The following is a 15,385-nucleotide window of genomic DNA, read 5'->3' as shown; positions in this document are numbered from 1 at the left end:
TTTATTCTACGGAATAGCTTACTTTTCAAGACCATAAATCATTGGTTTATAAAAATGTGTACCAAATAATTGCTAAATCAATTAAAATATATTATAAACCAAATTAGAAAATTATATATTGCTTAATTTATTATACAAAGTTAATTGTTTTTAATTAATAAAACAACTTTTGGAATAATGGAATATTTTCTTCAGTTTAAACAATAATTAGTTACCCTAGAAATATTTTAAAAATTGAATAAATATTTTCTTGACTGAGAATATATTTATTTCTTTTCCTTTATTTCCTCATAAATAAAAATATTCACAAAATAATTACTAAATCAATTAAAATATATTATAAACAATTTAAAAAAAATTTCCTTTATTTTTCCATTACTTGGCAAAAATATTAAAACCCTTATCAGAATTTTTTCTTCACTTTAAAAATTTATTAGTTACCCTAGAAATATTTAATAAATTTAATTAATATATTATTTCACTACCTAGAATTTGTTCACCACATTTTCTCATTAAAAAACATACATTTTAGTACCCATATTGACTCTGATTTTATGCAAGCTTGCTGTGTAAATATTTCATGATTAATAAGTAATTGATCAATGCCTAAATTCAATTTAGTAACATTTCATAAATTAGGTAATGCTAATTCCAAACAGCACCGCCGCCAGATGTGCCCGATAAACATGCAAGGCTAATGCTTTTATTATTGATTGTTGTTGGATTAATTCAATTATATAAATGTATTCCGCTGACTAATTAGTATATATAATTATAATACAAAAATAATTTCTTTAATAGGCATTAATATAATTATCATTAATTTTTACACCGGTATTATGGGTTTTGTGAGGTTTTGATTCAGTTTTGTTATAAATAAAAGGGAATTTGGGTTCCCAAATAATTGTTTTTATATTTACAAAATTAATTTAGTTACAAAAATAAATGTGTTCTTTAAGTTTGATATGTTTTTAGTGATTTTATTTTGTAAAAACCCTTTTAAAATACAATTTGGAACCCCTTGACCCTGACCCCTCTTAGTAAATCATTCACTGATTACACTTTTCTCCCGAAAAACCTTTGTAAAAATATATTTCCCTTAAGGGTATTGGAATTAAGAACCTCGTAAAATTTCAGTATCATTTGGGGCCCGACCTATAGGCCTAAACATGGTCATCCCTGACCCCTTTCAGTAAATCGTTCAAACTGTGATAACACTCACACACACAGAGAGCTCCAACTACACCGCAACTGAGTCACATTACACAGAGCGATTACGTGAGCGACATTGAAATCGGATATATCTGAGTCGAGTTGAGCTCTTTACGCATGAGCTGAAGGCTGGCGCATATTTTAATTTCTTTCATTAAACACTTGGCGGCAGCCCCCACACTCACAGCTCACAGACACCGAAGTTGTTGTCCCCATCAATTTGATTGGATGTCAGCCGAGTTTGATTTTATTGACTGGCCAAGTTAATGAGACCCCCGGTTTAATTATATTATCGGTGGTCGCCTTATGTTAATGCAAAATACTTGTGTGTTTTTTTTTTTGCATTTATTTAATTTAATACATCATTTTATATGGAGTTTTGTTCCGATTGTTTCCTCATTAAGACATTATAATTATGCTAAGTAATTCTCGGGGGATTTTGGCCAGATAGTTCAGGTCAATTAAATTGTAAATGCAATTAAAAAGCCATATCAATCAGCTCGCCTATCGATTAGCATACACAAGTTTTTCCCATTATGTGTGTGCCTGGGCTGTGTGTCTTTAAGTTCGAATAGTAAATCAACAGAAATGTCTGTTAAGATCACTTTGGTCTGACAAGTTGCCTTTAGTATGGTATGTGCACAGGGGGAAATATAACCTGGATTTAATATTAATTACAAAACTAGATGAAAATTAAGTTTTCTAGAAATATTTAAACCAAAAAGAGTTCTTCAAGAGCTTTCTTTTATCTTTTTCCTATTAAAATCTACTCTTTAATACAATAATTTATTTTTATTTTTAAAATGTACATCTTTGACACCTTAAAAATATATATAAATATTATTTTCTGTGTCTACGATTTGCTATGCGAGACAGTGTGGGGCAGGCTGGGCGGTTTGGGCGGCTTTGTGGAACTGTCTTTGGCCTGCGAGCCGATCATTGCTGGGCAAAACAGGTCTTTCAAAAGATTATTATCGCTTTTATGGTGTTTTTATCGTTTTTACAGCATTTTTTTATGTCTTTATGATTGATCTGATGAAGTTTTCAGCTTTTTTGTTCGCTATTTATTCGGGACTAAACTGCTGCTGGTTTTATTTTGAGAGTGAGAGTGTGGGAGAATATTTATTTCTTATTTTTTTTATATATTTTTTTTAATCTGATGTGATAATATTTTAATTTTGATAAATTGCGTCTGAAAGTGAGCGGCTAATATATGGTAATTTTCTGGGATTGGATTGGATAAACTCGGAAACTGGGTTAGGAAACGTTATCGCCCATGGCCCAGCCCAACTCCACCCAGTTCTTTCTGGTTTCTGGACACTCGCAACTTCGTATTAATCTGTCAACGGCTATCGACATTCAATCTGGCTACCCGGTTACCCTGTGCTCCATATGCAGTACCAGATGAATTAAACATGAGCCAAACCGACACTGATTCACATTGTTCTCTCTCTCTCTCTCTGTTTTCCCTCCACCTGTCATAATTCATAACCCGGCGAGCACATCTAACGAATGCCACCAAGATGTCGGCCTACGAATAAACGAGGGTATGCAAATATAGCAACGCTGAAATATTGATATTGAACGCCTGGCTGACTGTCGGTAGATAAAGGCTGCAGAGTGAGAAAATATATGTGGGAAGTGAGGAGATTTCAAAACCTGAATCAATATAAAGAATTTTAAAACAAAATTGCAAAGTTCTTCAGACTCAAAAACAACAACAAAAAAAATTTATTTAATTTTTTAAGCATCAAAAAAAAGGTTGGATAAATGGTATTATCCTTTTGTTTTTTTCCACCCAAGTTTTTTTTTAATAAATTGATGTGTGCTTTTTTAGATTTAAAACAAGATAAGTTTTTTAATTATTTGAAAAATTAATAATTAATTATTAATTAATAATAATAATAATTATTCAACTTTCTAATTATTTGGCCATTATTTTAATACATTGCATTATTTAAGGCGCTCAATTAAGGTATTTGAAAACTCCTCTCAAATTTGTTTTATTTTTTTAAAAATTTTCAGACCCTTTTCAAATCGTTTTCCATACATATTATTTAGTTTCTGTATAAAAATATATAAAATAAAAATATAATAAAGAAAAGATAGACATCAGAAAACATATATTCACCTTCTTTATCAATTTTAATAATATGTAAAGTTAAAAATTCTAATTTCTCCCCATGTATACATATGCCAGAACGCAGAAAACCCAGCAACCGATACGATACCGGGGGTAATTGGCCGCAAAAAGTCACAGCCAATAACCCAACTCAATGCCTTTGGAACAAGCAATAGAGCAGATCGGTTGGAATGAGTGCCCGTTGGTTCATTTATCTTTATTAGGAATGGCAATTGGAACTACAGCAGATAACAGACAATAGACTCAGGCAGAAGGAGCCGCAATCCGCACCTACAGATTGCCGGAGACCCGATACGCTCATTTAAGTTAGTTATTTATGTAAAACAACACACACAAAACAAGTGCAATAATTTATGATAAATTGCCATTTAATCAGAAATCTGAAGAATGAAATTTAATCAATGCCAATGCCAGCCAATAAGCAATTTCTTATATTTTTTTAATTAACAATATGCTAATAATCCCAGCTCCCTTTTTCAGGTTCAGGTTCAGGTTCAAAAACCACTGGAACTAATTCAGCAAAAGAAGGAATTATTATCGGGTGTTTGCCAATAATCCCAAAAAAAAAAAAATAAAATAATAATAATAAAAAACCTGTCAAGAGTGTGTTGTGCGGGTTGCATATCGGATATGATTGAACGTATAATTAATGGCCGGGGATTAGCGACAAGTACAAGCCACACATACTGGATGCTGTACCGCCTCAGGCAGCAAATTAATCAGCACACGGCATCAGCATCGGCGTGGGCGTGGGCGTCTAGATGGAGAGAGATACACACGGAATAGAGCTGGTTCTGAAAGGAGTTTGTCATGGAGCCACTCAATGATGGAATCCATCAATAGAAAAAGCATAAAGAGCAACATCCCTGCCAGCTGTGCTACTAAATATATTTCTTAATAATTCCATAACCTGTTCAGAGGTTCATTGGGGTCCATAACATATGCAAAAGTAAACATCAGCTTCGGGCAAATGATCTCCAAAAATTATTCCGTCTAAATTAAGCACTCGTCGAAAATTCATTCAAAAAAACACTTGTTTAATATACATTCTCATAAAAGCATAACAAAGACAAAAAACAAAAACTAAAAGGAAAATGCTTTCCCAAAACAGGAATATAAAAACAGCGACACACGATTAACACGACACAAATATAGAGAAAACCGAAAAAAACAAAGACAAAAATAGTGATTTGTTTGCAAAAATTGTACAACTATGATAATGGCAATCCCGAACATCCATGTAACATCTAATCCTGCTGCGACGCCGCTGCTGCTGCCGCTGCTGCCGTCTCTTCCAGATTGCAAAAGACATTGCGCATCTTGTCCAGGTCAGGTGGCGCTGTATCCGGATTCCGTATCCACATAATGTACGCCTGCTTATCGGTTCGTGTCAGTGGCTTAAAGTTGCGCGGATTCTGGGCCTCCTCGTCCTGCAACTTGGAATTGTACCGGGCGTAGAGGAAGATGCGATATCGCCAGTTATCAAAGGTCTGCTTCCACTCGGTCACATGCTTGACGGCGCCCTGGGGCACAGCGTTTAGTAGGTTCGCCAGTTTCAGCCAGTAAGGATCCAGCACGGGGTCGTTGCGGCGATGGTCGTTGATGAACTGATGCTGCTGCAGGAAGTGCACATACAGCTCCTTCTGCCGCTTGGACATGCGCTCCTTTCGTTCTGTAAGTGAGAGATATTATTATTCATTCATTCATTTATTTATTCAATAAACAAAAGCACACACACAAAATGTAAATTCCAGCCAAGGCAAATATTCAAATTAAGGCTTAAATTAATGCTGATATTATGCATTTCATGAAATTGGAATGCTATTAATTAGTTTAAATCAAAATATCGATCTTCTGGTATGCTTTTATTGTATTTTTTATGTATTTTAGGCCTCTAAATCGAAGCCTAAGTCTGGTTTTTGTTGATACAAACTTTGTGTGTTGTGTTTTTGTGCCAAAATTTAAGGCAAACATATATTAATATCAAGAATCGAAAGTCTTTTCAAGTGTTAATTTTATATATTTCCTTTTCCCAAGCCCCCAAATTGGGTTATTAAATCTTGAATGACCCATGTAGGACCTGCTCTTCATCACTTACGTCGTATATTGTTGGTGGTAGTGGTGCCCATGGCCATGTTGACTCCCTGCTGCTGCTGATGATGATGCTGCTGCTGATGCTGCTGCTGCTGCTGATGCTGCTGTTCCTGCTCCTGCTGGTGCAGGAGGGCCAAGTGCTGTTGCTGCTGCAAATGCTGATGCTGCTGCTGCTGCTGAATCATGTACTCATGCTGGATGCGCTCTTGCAGGAGCTGCTGCTGCTCCTCCTGCTGCTGCTGATGCAAATGCTGGTGGTGATGGGAGGTGGGCGGCGGTGGCAAAGGCAGAGCCGCAGTTAAAGCCAAAGGCGGTGGGGGTAAAGGTTGCGAGTGCGGCGAATCTGGCAGCTCGTCCTGCGTATCATAGTCCATCTTGGGCGAGCAGGCCTCGTAGGCGGGCATGCCCAGCTCCGCAGAGGCAGCACCGCTGCTGGCCTTGTCAATCCGATACTTGATGCTCTCCTCGTGCTCGTGATCGTGGTCGACCATGTGATCATGCTCCTCGTCGTCGCAGGGCGGCAGAGTCATGAGAGGAGTAGTTGCAGCAGCCGCCGAAGCCACATCCAAGGCACTGCTGGGCTGGCACAGATTGGTGGGCTCCTCAGGCGTGGGCGAATCGTTGAGCATTTTCTGATCCGAGCAACGGCACTGCCGGTTCAGCACATAGTTGTCATCGTACACTGCAAGAAAAGAGGCAACAGAGTCTAGTTAAAGGAACTTGTGGTCATCAAATCTTAGGTTCAAAGCATAATAAAACATAAAACAAGCATTTCCGTTCGCTTAAACATATTGTATTTGTCGCTTAGCACTAGATAAAGTACACATAACAGTTTCATCAGTAGTCGTAGCTGTTGGTGGCCGTGGTGGTCTCGTCCATCGGCACAAACATGTCCATCTTCTCATAGTCCGGCGGTGCTATGTGCTTGTGGCTGGTCCACATGGCGTACGCCTTTTGGTCAGTTGCCGTCAATGGCTTAAAGTTCTTCGGATCGCTCGTCTCCGACATGCTAAGCTTGGAGTTGTACCGCGTGTACATGAAAATGCGATAGCGCCAGGCATCGAAGGTCTGCTTCCAGTCCTCCACATTCTTGACGGCACCCTGTGGCACGCTATTCAGCCGGTGGGCCAGCTGGGCCCACAGTGGCTCGGTGAGGCCATCGTGGCGTCGATGGTTTGAGAGCATGCATGGATTATCCTCGAAGAACTTCACATACAGCTCCTTCTGGTCCTTGGACATGCGCTCGCCGCGTTCTTGAATTAGAAGATTAGCATTAGCTAAGGGATGCGGCACATTACCACCTAATCTCACTTCGGAAGCGACTCATCAGACCCGGCGTATACGGCGACTGCTGCTGGGAAGGATTTGGTGCATTCATCGGCGGCAAGGTGTGCGTGTAGCTGGGGAAGATCTGTTGTCCCGTCAGCAACTGCTGCTGCTGCTGCTGTTGGTGCTGCGGCGGCTGTGGCTGCTGTTGCTGCTGCTGTTGTGCCTGATGCTGCTGCTGTTCCTGTCGGGCCAAAAAACGCGACGCCCGCTGCAGTCGCTCCACCTCCGACTCGGCTTCTGCCTTGGGTATAATGTCCATGGGATCAATGGACTGTGTCAGCGACTCGGGCGTACGTTCGGCATAGTTCTGGCTGAGGCGCAACTTTGGGCCACCGTCTGCTCCGGGCTCAGTGCCCGAATTGTTACCCTGTTGCGGCTCCAGCAGATCATTGTCCACGCTCTCGTTGCTCAGCACCACGGCCGGTGAATTGGGCTGCGAACTGGACACATACTCGTGGGCATGGTGGGAGGCACTCTCGTTGGAGCGCTGCGGCAGTGGCACATGCAGCTGGTGCTGGTGCGTATGGGGATGGGGATGGGGATGGTGGGCCGCCGGATGCTGGTGCGACGGATGCGGTTGATGGTGCTGCTTGAGGGCCGCCGCCATCGAGCAGGAGGGCTCGTAGGAGAGCAGCTCCTTGGCATGGCCATCGTCCAGAGCTGCAATAGGAAGCACATTACAATTTGGGTTTTATTACAGATGGCAATCTGCAGAGACTTACAAGCGAAGCGCCCGCCGCGTCTACATAAACACAACAACATTGAGAGAGAGAGAGAATGAGAGAGATCTACGGGGAGACACGGATCTACAAAGATCTACAAAGTTGGGGGCTCCGTTTCGTGGGATACCCAAGAGTCACTCGGCTCGCTTAAACGCTAGTTGGAATCGCGGGCTTAGTCTACTGGCCTAAATCTAAGCTTACTCGCTATTTACCTTGGCTGATCTCTATAACGAAGTTGGTGAGGTCGTGTCGCTGGGCCAGGTAATGAAGCAGCAACTCGTCGGGTATGTTGAAGCCGATCTTTTTGTTTCTAAACTCAAAATTGTAGATGCCAAAGGCGGCGCGCACTGTGTGTGGAGGGGGATTAATGCATTAGTTAGTCCTGGCAATCATCCTGGGATTTCCCACTCCCACAGCAGCGCACCCACACCACCCACATCGCTTACCCACGTTCTTCAGGTCCCAGATGTTGAGGTTGCGGTTCTCCTCCGGCACGCCTATCATCAGCAGCTTTTTCGTGTCACGAAACTGAAAAGGAATTATGATACCCGATCGCAGCACCATTTTTCAATGCGCCCGCACGCGATTTACCAAAAATTTTCACAGATTTTCCACGTCCGCTTTGTGGCTATCGTCCGTAATTGTTTTGGTCTTTCTCTGCCCTCTCGTTCGTAAACAGCGAACTAGTTCGATAGCTAGGTATGCCTTCTTCTTATATATCGATACAATATCGATACAGCAGCTGAACAGTGTTGCCAGATTATGATCACGATGAGTGATTAAAACATCGACATACCTACCGTAATGCTACTTCCATCCCTATTAAATAGTAAAAGAAAAATTAAGTAATAAACAAATCACATTTCAGTGATTCATCAAGTAGAACCGATTTGCAATGCTGGAAAACTGCCAGAGGCACCACATGCTCATTGGGCTTGGAGCCCTGACTATTGTTACCATTCTAGTCCTGATAGTGGAGTCGCGTTATGCAGCTGAAGGACCCCGTCGCACAAGGGAGCAGCAGTTCGTCATTGAAAACAACTCGACCTGCTGGCGGACCGAGAAGTACACCGTGGTGCAGGAGTGCCATCCTTGCAGTGACTTCGACATAGTTAGCCGGAGCCTGGGCGTCTGCATTCATACCCACTACAAGGAGGTTCTCCGCTGTCAGAGCGGGGAGATTGTGACCAAAAGCTGTGACCGTGTGGCGCTCATCGAGCAGCGTAACTTTGTCAAGTTCGAGGCCCTTTGCCTTGTGGTCGGAGTGCTGGGCTACTTGGTTAGCTATGCCCGGGACCGTGTCCTGTCTAGGCGGAATTACATGCGGATAGAGAGGCAGCTGAATCGGGTGCAATAATACTGCTTAAAAACCACCCAACCCTGTGATACTCATTGCTGTACGGGAGGTACATTACATTATTTTATTAAATTTAAGTACATACACTTGAAATACCTTTGTTAAAATTCATTTGCTAATACTAAAGGGTAACTGATATTGCATATTCTGCATTGGAATGCTCGTTGTTGTTGTTGTTGGTGGTGGTGGGGGAGAGGGGTCAACATAATTCGGTGCTATTAATATGCATAACATTTTGATTCGATTATAACAAGCGTTCCCGTTTCCAAACTCACAAATCCTTAAATTGCATCAGCCTCAGAAGTAGTCCTTTCCAAGGCCTAAATATATAATTGGTGATAAAACTTGGCACCAAATTTGTTTGGAAACGGGAACATGACATAAAGATTCAGCTGCCTGGAATGGTTATCTATTCTCCTACATTTTCGCCTTAGTTACGCCAGTCAGGAATCAGATCCGGCTCGGCTCCTTTGGCGGCTGTGGCAGTGGGCAGTGGCATGGCGGGCGGTGCTGCTGCGGGCAAGGCTGGTGGCGATATCTGCGCGTCCAATGTCTCCTCGCTGGTGGTGCTCGCATTGCTGCAGGCCTTCAGCGAGTTGTCCGTCATGGGCAGCGGCTTGGCCACTCCGATGCGCACCACTCCCTTGGGAGCGCCCTTCAAGGCCTGCACGGCCTGGTCCAGCGAGGCGTTCTCCAAATTAATAGAATTGACAAACAGCAGTCGGTCTCCTGGAATCAGGCGTCCATCCAATTGAGCCACCCCACCGGGCACCAAAGAACGGATGACGATCAGCGTATCGTTCGGATCCAGCGGATCCTGATAGTCCAGTATGGAAAAGCCCAGACCGCGATCACCTTTTACCAATTCAATGATTTGTGGTTGGGAGGACCACATGGCCAATCCAGTCAGCGGCTCCAATGACCTTGACTTGAGCTTGTTGAATGAAGCGGCAGCAGCGGCCACTGAATCACCATCGGCCACGGATCCAGCAGTGGCCAGACTACCATCCGACTTCGCCTTCACCAGACGATCGGTGGCGGGCAGCAGGTTCTCAAAGTTGTTGCTCAGCTTTTTCAGAGTGTCATCGGAGAAGGGTAGCAGCGAGGTGCTGTTTCTGTTACGTCCGCACACCATGCGCACGTCCAGCGGCAGCTCCTTGAGAATGGCCACCACCTCGAGATGGTTCATGCCCAGCAGACGTTCGCCATTGACCTCCAGCAGCTCGTCGCCAGAGCGGAGCACACCATTAACGCCCACGGGACCGTCGGGCAAAATGGAACGAATGTAGTGATGGGGCCTCACCTCACGTCCACCCTCCACGTCCACGGTGCCCTCCAAGGAGATGCCTAGACCGCCCACGGCAAACTTTTTGATCTGTGCCACAATAACCTCCACATCAGAGCCGACGATCTTCTGCCACTTGCGGATGATCTCCGTCTCCATGTCGTCGGTGAGCTCCGGATCAGTGTAGTACTTGTGACGCGTAATCACACCAGTGTTCTTGGCCTATGGAAAGATGGAAACCATTATATATTTGGCCTTTTCAAGCACTTCCAAATAAGGATTTACCTCGGTTTTATCTGCCAGGGAGACCACCTCCGTGGGTATGATCTTGGTGGAGCCATCGAGTGAGTCCCTTACCGCCACCAGCTGCTTGCCAGCACCGAAAGTGCCTAGCGTTGTCGTGGTGGTCAAGGTGGTAGCCGAGGAGGGCGGTGTGGCCATGAAGGCCTCGGGCGCTGGCAATGCCGCCGCCTCCTCCTCCAGCTCTCTGGTTAAACTGCGTGAAGGTGTTGTCGTTGCCGAAGTCGTGGTGTTTACTGGCGTTGGCAGTGGTGCCCTTGAAGGCGTTCCAGGAGCACTTGATGACGGCTTATCGTTGGCAGCAATGGCCTGCTGCAGCTGCTCGAACTTGGGACCACGCAGATAACGCTCCAAGCGGAGATTCACCACCTGGCCGGATTTCTTGAGCAGTTCGACGGCCTGGTGATTAGAGTATCCCTGCAGCGACTGTCCGTCCACCTCGATGATGCGATCATTGACCCGAATGCGTCCACTTAAATCCGCCGCTGAACCAGGTGAAACGCTTTTGACAAAAATGCCCGACAGCTCCTCCTTTTCGCACACATAGCCCGCAATGGTGATGCCCAACCCGTTGGCATCCTTCTTCAGCTCCACTTGGAGCTTTTCCGTCTCCGGTAGGGCCAGCAGCTCCTCGAGATCAATGCTGGGATCAATCAGCATAGAAGTCTCACCGCGATACACGAATCGATCATCTTCCGTAGTCGTCTGGGGCGTTGAAGCTGTCGAGCTCTCGCCAAATATCTCTGGATAACCGGTGGAGATGAGGTATCGCTCCAGCTCGGCGGGATCGACGAGAACGCGAGTGGGCACCACAGCAGTGCCGGGTTCAAGGCTATACTGAGGCGTGGGAACACTCTGTTCGACGGGACGGGCAACCACCAGGCGGACATGCGTTCCGGACTGCCGCAAAACGGCGGCCACCTGCTCGGAGACCATCTCGTGTAGATTGACTTCTCCTATCTGCAGGATATGATCGCCCGAGCGCAAGCGTCCATCACGATCGGCCACGCCACCCGGCAGGATGGTTTTCACAATCACTCCGGAGTTACGGGCCCCGATGATACCGAATCCCAGGCCCGTGCCGTCGTTAACCAGCTCTATGGCCTGGATCTGGGCATAGTCCGTGGCATACAGATCCGCTCCGGCGGCTCCCTTCGAGTTCTGGCTTTGGGGACGCGGCTCCTCGCCGGCACCGCCCGACTTGTCCGGACTGCCGGGCGCCGAATGAGAATGCGAGGAGGATCGCTGCTCGTCGTAGTCGTACATCACCTCGCCGCCATTCAGGCTGAGCACAAGGTTGCCTGCCACATCGATGTCAAAGTCGTTGGGCAGCATGGACGGGTGCTGGCCCAGCTGGGCATTCAGCTCGGACAAGGAGTCCTGCACATGGACGATGGTGCGGAAGACTGGGTCTTGCAGGATGCCCAAAATCGTGCTGAGGCTCTCCGCCGTCTGCATCTGCAATTTGGGGTCATCGGACTCATCGATGCCCTTCTTTACAGCCTCGATCTGCTGCAGGGCACTGGATATGTCCGCGCTGAGGTGCATCTTGCAGGTGCCACCTTATGGGCGCGGTCTGCGTGCGTCCAGTGGAGCGTGATCCGCCTCTTTGTTCCACTTCCGCTTGCTTTTGCCACTTGGATGGGGGCGTCGTCGTCGTGTGGCGTTGGCACACTTTGTCGTGTAATCGGCTTTGGGCTTAAAGTGGAGCAGCTCGGAACCAGTTACTGTGTCCTGATTATCTCGCGTGGTCTCCACGAGCGCTTAGTCTCCTTTCGATGGCTACTTTCTGAGCTGCGCCGTTTGTAATTGATTTTTAATTAACCTGCTCAGCATAGAGATGGGAGTGACGACAATCGATATAACGATAAGTCGAACGTGATACAAACATCGATACAACAAAATTATCGTCGCCAAATGTGAATATTGATTCCCAATCATTTATTTTCATTATACGCATAATTTAAAGTGTGCTTATGGCACACACACAGTCACTTAACACTTGGCTATGTTGCGTTCCTCCTCCTCCTCCAGCTCGAGCTCCAGTTTGCGGAAGCTGCGGAAGAAATCCCGAGCCATGTGTTTCATCTGCGGTGTCAAGTATTTGGGAAAAATATCTGTCAAAAAGTACCGTTATAAAATCTATACAGAAAAGGCAGGGAACACGTAAAGAACCTACAATTAAATTCAATGATGAGATCCCCGAACTGCTCAATTTTCTTGTTGGCCTCCTTGATGGCCGTCACCGCGTCCATGTTGCGGCACTTGGGCAGCCCCTCAAGAGGAATCACCTTGGTGTAACCCGGCTGCACAACGTCCGAGATGACGACCTTCAACTGCCGCTTGTCCAGCGTGTTGATGAAGAACGTGAAACCTGTGAAGGCCTGGCACAAGTCTATATCGTGGCGATAGGCCAAATCGTGGAGGTTCCTCCGCTCAAACATGTCATGCGGCTTGTCGGCGGCTATGAAGATGATGTCACCCGGAATGGTGGCGGGATAGCGGTCGCCCTCCTCCTTAAAACAGAAGCGAGTTCCGGCTGTGGTTCCCGGTGCAATATTCAGCTTGAGGGTGTGCTTCCGCTTTTCCATCCGCGACTCCTTCGAGTCCACAATTTCCTGGCGCCACACATTCATCAGCTTCACACACCCCGTGCGAACTTCTTCCAGAGACAGTTGTATGATCCGTTCCGTGTTGGCATCCTTGGAACGCACACCTATGCCATGCTGCCGGCTGGCATACAAGCTTGGAGGATTGGCGATGGCATCTATCAGATTGGCGTATGGCGAGTAGCTGGCAAAGACTCGCTCGTAGACCTTCATGTGATCGCCATCGTACTGATACGGCGGAAAGTACCCGTTCGGCAGCATCACCCCTTCAAAGAGACCCGCTTCTCCATACCGATCGTATATGGCTCGGTAGAGATCGTTGCCCAGAACATCGAAGGCCATATTGATGTACGCCCACTGTCTTGGCTCGCCCATGGGCGAGAGGTGGGTGAGCCGACCCTCCTGGGCCAGGGGCACAAAGTCCTGCTCATCCTTTTTGTCGCGATGTGGACAAAGACGAATGGCCAGACGGCGATAGGCCAAGGTCAACTGCTCCTTTGTAGCTCCCCGCGGCTGATCCAACACCGCATAATAATCCAGCTCCGGGCGGTTCATTGTTTCTACTTGGAATGGTATATTATTACGATTACATGTGACAGCGGGTGGCAGCAGCTTACTGAGAATTTAGCGCTGACTTTATTCAAATTATATACAAAAACTCAACTGACGCGGGGATCTGGTTATGGATGAAGTATGCATGTGAACAGTACATTAATATTAGAGCTATGGTGGAGTTGGAACGGGTGGCAGCGATCAGTCAACGTCCTCGGTGCTGACGCCAGTGTAAATGGGCTCCTCCTCCTTGGCCGCCCGTTCCGATTTGGCGTCGTCGGTCTTCTCACCGCCGGCAGCGCCATCTGATTCCTCATCCTCCTCCTCCTGGTCTTCCTTGTCACCAGCCAAATCAGCTGCATTGGGCACCCAGAGGCCAGAGTCAACGCAACGCTTCATGTGCAACTTGGCCACGTCCACAGGCATGGCGGCGATGGTCTTTTGCAGCAGCTCCACATCCCGAGACTCGAAGCAGGCCTTCAGTTCCTGTTAACAAAAAATATGCTTTACATCACGAACATAAAATACCAAGTCAACCTACATCTGGCAGGGATTCAAAGACATCGGCCGGGTCCAGGCCACCGGGTCCGAGACGCTCCTTGCGTTCTTCCTCCTCGGCCTGGGCTATCGCCTCCTGGATCTTTTCCTGCGCCCTTTTCTGGATGCGTCCCTTGAAACCCTCAATTTCGCTCTCAAACTGCGCCCGGTACTCCGGCTGACAGTGCTGGATCTTGGAGAAGAAGGAGCTGACGCAGGCCCGCGGGTCCACGTCCAACTGCTTGGCCAGCTCCAGGATGTACTGCATGCAGATGCACTGATGCGCCACGTGGGCCATAAGCTCATGCTTCTCCTCCATCTCTAGGTTGATCGACCAGATGACCAAATAGTTGGCCGTCTCCTCGCCCACCAGCTGCAGGTGGTCCTGCAGGAAGCGCTTGGAGTCATCGTACTTGCGCAGCATGCCGTACTGCTTGCAGAGCTTCTCGTTCTCCTTGACGAACTGCTTCATGCGCTTCTCGCGCTCCTCCTCAGACAGATTCTCGTCGGGCTTGCGCCCGGCCTTCTTATTGATCACAGTCTTCTCGAAACCGGGTTTGCTAATGGTGTCCACATTCCAGGGCGTCTTCTTTTCCTTTTTCAGCATATCGTTCTCGATGCGATCCAACTCCTTGCCCTCGCTCTCGATCTTCTCTAGCTCCTTCTGCGGGTTAATTAACAAGGAAATTACATTTTGGTCTACATGACAATTGGACAGTGACGCACCTTAAGGGCCTCCTCGTCGCCCTCCTTCTTTGAAATCCGCTCCTTGACGTCCATGAGGCGTGCCTGATAGCTCTGGCGCTTCTTCTTCATCTCGTCCTTCTCCTTATCCATCTCCGCCATGCGCTCCACGCGGGCCTGGTGCCGCCAGCGGAACAGGGAAGGCGTGTCGATGTTCGGGTGTGTGTCGTCCTCATCGTCAGAAATCTGAAATGCGAGATGCGGCGAGTTCACCGGCGATCAGAGCTGCAGATGATACTGCTCCCGCAGGATGCGTGGCCGACCACTCACCTCGATGTTCTTCCACTTGCTATAGTCAACCATTTTGCTGTAAATTTTCCTCGATTTTCCTTTGAATGCCGCAGGTTTTACTCCTTTATACTCTTTTTTTTTTTGGATTGCTCTGGAAATTTGGGTGACCGTGTCGCAAGCACGGAAATATACCAGATGCTTACAATGCGCGCGATCTGGCCACACTTGGGTAAATATTTTAATCAAAGTTTTATATGAACCAAGGGAATT

General features: G+C 46.5%; 5 protein-coding genes across 8 annotated transcripts; 1 reads left to right on the top strand and 4 right to left on the bottom strand.

Annotated features, from left to right (window-relative positions):
- Positions 1-4,412: 4,412 nt before the first annotated feature.
- On the bottom strand, positions 4,413-8,165 carry LOC108079891 (protein lag-3). Of its 4 annotated transcripts, none has more exons than XM_017174416.3 (4): positions 7,947-8,162; positions 7,713-7,847; positions 5,454-6,131; positions 4,413-5,027 (listed from the first exon to the last, which is right to left on the bottom strand). In XM_017174416.3, exons 1-4 carry the CDS (start codon positions 8,062-8,064, stop codon positions 4,603-4,605), a joined length of 1,356 nt encoding a protein of 451 aa, XP_017029905.1. In that variant the 5' UTR covers positions 8,065-8,162; the 3' UTR covers positions 4,413-4,602. The 4 variants fall into 4 exon arrangements, with proteins under 4 accessions (XP_017029905.1, XP_017029907.1, XP_017029906.1 ...); XM_017174417.2 differs by lacking the exons at positions 4,413-5,027; positions 5,454-6,131 and adding exons at positions 6,227-6,702; positions 6,761-7,438 and having other exon boundaries at positions 7,947-8,165; XM_017174418.3 differs by lacking the exon at positions 4,413-5,027 and having other exon boundaries at positions 5,446-6,131; positions 7,947-8,163.
- Positions 8,166-8,311: 146 nt separating this feature from the next.
- JTBR (jumping translocation breakpoint protein JTBR) lies at positions 8,312-8,950 on the top strand. Its single transcript, XM_017174163.3, has one exon. The coding sequence runs from the start codon at positions 8,396-8,398 to the stop codon at positions 8,855-8,857; it is 462 nt and encodes a 153-aa protein (XP_017029652.1). The 5' UTR covers positions 8,312-8,395; the 3' UTR covers positions 8,858-8,950.
- On the bottom strand, positions 8,899-12,298 carry Patj (patj crumbs cell polarity complex component). Its single transcript, XM_017174157.3, has 2 exons — positions 10,428-12,298; positions 8,899-10,364 (listed from the first exon to the last, which is right to left on the bottom strand). Exons 1-2 carry the CDS (start codon positions 11,988-11,990, stop codon positions 9,288-9,290), a joined length of 2,640 nt encoding a protein of 879 aa, XP_017029646.1. The 5' UTR covers positions 11,991-12,298; the 3' UTR covers positions 8,899-9,287.
- Positions 12,299-12,346: 48 nt separating this feature from the next.
- On the bottom strand, positions 12,347-13,606 carry LOC108079745 (dnaJ homolog subfamily B member 13). The gene is made up of 2 exons (XM_017174159.3): positions 12,622-13,606; positions 12,347-12,559 (listed from the first exon to the last, which is right to left on the bottom strand). Exons 1-2 carry the CDS (start codon positions 13,604-13,606, stop codon positions 12,438-12,440), a joined length of 1,107 nt encoding a protein of 368 aa, XP_017029648.1. The 3' UTR covers positions 12,347-12,437.
- Positions 13,607-13,644: 38 nt separating this feature from the next.
- Positions 13,645-15,315, bottom strand: Cdc37 (cell division cycle protein 37). The gene is made up of 4 exons (XM_017174158.3): positions 15,155-15,315; positions 14,867-15,070; positions 14,145-14,804; positions 13,645-14,089 (listed from the first exon to the last, which is right to left on the bottom strand). Exons 1-4 carry the CDS (start codon positions 15,185-15,187, stop codon positions 13,805-13,807), a joined length of 1,182 nt encoding a protein of 393 aa, XP_017029647.1. The 5' UTR covers positions 15,188-15,315; the 3' UTR covers positions 13,645-13,804.
- Positions 15,316-15,385: the final 70 nt, after the last annotated feature.

This window comes from Drosophila kikkawai, chromosome 3L, assembly GCF_030179895.1.
Source record: "Drosophila kikkawai strain 14028-0561.14 chromosome 3L, DkikHiC1v2, whole genome shotgun sequence".
Lineage (NCBI taxonomy): Eukaryota > Metazoa > Arthropoda > Insecta > Diptera > Drosophilidae > Drosophila > Drosophila kikkawai.
Note: the sequence above shows the minus strand (reverse complement) of the source record. Positions and strands in the feature narration are given on the sequence as shown.